This window comes from Pholis gunnellus (genome assembly GCF_910591455.1).
Source record: "Pholis gunnellus genome assembly, chromosome: 5".
In the NCBI taxonomy this organism is placed as follows: Eukaryota; Metazoa; Chordata; class Actinopteri; order Perciformes; family Pholidae; genus Pholis; species Pholis gunnellus.
Window position 1 is genome coordinate 25,886,910 of NC_136531.1, and position 2,922 is coordinate 25,889,831.

General features: G+C 32.9%; 1 protein-coding gene across 3 annotated transcripts in view; it reads left to right on the forward strand.

Moving 5' to 3' along the window:
• LOC306695574 (uncharacterized protein) overlaps positions 1 to 2,769 on the forward strand; it is a 28,416-nt gene extending 25,647 nt beyond the window's left edge. For all 3 annotated transcript variants that reach the window (XM_079158837.1, XM_079158839.1, XM_079158838.1), the window contains 3 exons: positions 56 to 136; positions 1,512 to 1,565; positions 2,020 to 2,769. In XM_079158837.1, coding sequence (XP_079014963.1) covers positions 56 to 136; positions 1,512 to 1,565; positions 2,020 to 2,066 — 182 coding nt within the window. In that variant the 3' untranslated portion in view covers positions 2,067 to 2,769. The remainder of the gene's footprint in view (positions 1 to 55; positions 137 to 1,511; positions 1,566 to 2,019) is intronic.
• Positions 2,770 to 2,922: the final 153 nt, after the last annotated feature.

The following is a 2,922-nucleotide window of genomic DNA, read 5'->3' on the forward strand; positions in this document are numbered from 1 at the left end:
GAAGCTGAGAGATGTGACAATTAGGATTTCTGATATCTGAATTTGTCCTCCACAGCACATGGAGCCATTGTAGGGCCGCCGGGGACACCAGGACACAAAGGGGACCTGGGATACCCGGGGCCAAGAGGAGAGAGAGGTAGATCTAAAAGATCTTGTTGGCGTTTGGAATGAGAAATCTAGAGGATTGTACTGTTAATAGTTGATCACACAGTGGTTACAGTGCTATAGTGTTCCACGCAGTATTTGGTCATGCTATAGACTTTTTTTCAGTTAATTCAGACTGGCGGCTGGTGGAACATGTTCTAGGTAGGGCCATCCAATCAATTTCAGCAAACATCCCAGAATGATTTAATGCAAAATGAAGGTATCAAACACGCATTGCTACTTTGCAGTTAAATATTTAACATTTATTCCAACATGAAAGAAAGCAGTAAATAACACTTTGGCAAACATCTTATTTTAGTCACCCTCACAGGGAATTCAGTATAATATAATAATATATATATCATATAATAATATTCAGTATAATATAATATATATATCATATAATAATATTCAGTATAATATAATAATATATATATCATATAATAATATTCAGTATAATAATATATATATCATATAATAATATTCAGTATAATATAATATATATATCATATAATAATATTCAGTATATAATATATATATATATCATATAATAATATTCAGTATAATATAATATATATATCATATAATAATATTCAGTATAATATAATATATATATCATATAATAATATTCAGTATAATATAATAATATATATATCATATAATAATTTTCAGTATAATATAATATATATATATCATATAATATAATATATATATCATATAATAATATTCAGTATAATATAATATATATACAGTATCATATAATTTTCAGTATAATATAATATATATATATATCATATAATAATATTCAGTATAATATAATATATATATATATATCATATAATAATTTTCAGTATAATATAATATATATATATCATATAATAATATATATATCATATAATAATATTCAGTATAATAAAATAATATATATATATATATCATATAATAATATTCAGTATAATATAATATATACATCATATAATAATATGTATATATATCATACAATAATATTCAGTATAATATAAATCACACACACACACACACACATATACATACATATATATACACCAATAGGGAGGTAAAGACCAGGAGAAGTAAACATGAAGTGCAATTAGGAATAATGGTGTTAAATGAAGCTATGATGAGTTTTCACTGTTCTGAAAGTCTCAATGAAATGGAGTGAAACTGGAATTGGGCCTAAAACAAGCAGTCTGAAACTGAAAGAATGAGTTCCTTGTAAAGAATCCACTCTTCTGAATAATGTTCTGGTCTTTCAAGGCTTCTTCTACCATTCGTCTACCATGAGAGTTTGTAATAACTATTGGTTGATAATGAGTATAAAGTAATCTACTCTGTCTGTGTGGACACAGGTGAACGAGGCCGTCCTGGGCTAGAAGGAACCAAGGGACAGAAAGGTGATAGAGGTCAGTTGTGAGCTTGATTTGATGGTTGATGATTTTGGCCTGGACTCCTCAGTTCTTCAAACAGTCAACATGTAACACATTATATTAGTTCGATCATCACAGCAGCATCATGACCGATAAGACCCATACAGCACTGACCAGTGGAACTATTGTTCATTTAACTAGAACACTTTGACACAAACGTATAAAAATGACTTTCATCAAACCACACTGTATATGCTGCACTTGGATTGAGAATCCGGTTTCATAAATGATAGTTACTCTACTATTTAGTAAGAGAAGAGTGATTTGTCGTGCAGTTCAAGCCCTAAAACTTCATCTGCTTCATTAGAAGATGTTACAGAGTAGAAGCATTCATCTCTCCAGCTGTTTGATCTCAGGCTGACATGCTGCTGCTAGTGATGACCGTTTGATTCAGCAGGTACCATTAATCCATCTGTGTGATGTGTTTCAGGAGAATTCCCTCTGATGACCAACAGCAGGAGGGACGTCAGTGTCTAAGAGTCACGAGACAAATCCTGTCTTTATGGAGTTAGTGTGCTGTAAAGTAGTGAAACACGGCGGATCTGTTCTTATATCCGCTTTGTGGTTCTGGTTTTTATATTCCAGAATGTCCACTGTGCTGTGAAACCAGGCTTTCTGATCCACTGCACTGAGGGTTGACATCTGTATTTTGGGGGTTGAATGAAGAGTAGTCTGTCTCTCGTCTTTTTATACTCGTCTGCATTTTTTCATTCAATCGGGTTTGATTTGTTGATTGTTTTTACAACCTGTCAGATAATTGCACATGTGTAACCAGACTGAACACAACTGTAGTACAGAGAAAAGTTTATTTACAGCACAATGAACATCAACATTACACAGCTATTCTAAAAAAAGACTTTAAATGCATAACAATTTTGATATGAATATTGTTTTCATTGACTCAAACTGACGGACAGAACGAGCACTTATAGTTCTGACTGCTGCGAACCTCCAATGAGGGAACACGCTGCATTTCATATAAATAGCTACAGAGAAAGTTCTGGAAAAGGTGCACAATGGTTATTGAATACCTTTGACTAGCCAATCAGGAAGAAAACGAGATGATGAGATGAACCTCTCGTCCAGTCAGGTCCACTTCTCCTTTGCTTTTCAACAGCTGCATCAAATATGATGTCATTCACAACACATCAGTCTGAATAAAAGAAATGCTGAGAGCTCATGTTGTGTTTGTTTCTTCCAACACAGATGCAATCGGTCTCACATTGTTAGCTTGCTTCACAGTCAGAGAGTAGAACAGGAAGTTGGCCAACTGGCATAAAACATAGTGTGCCCCAAAACCCGGTGTCAGTATATCCATTAGCCAGCAGGACAA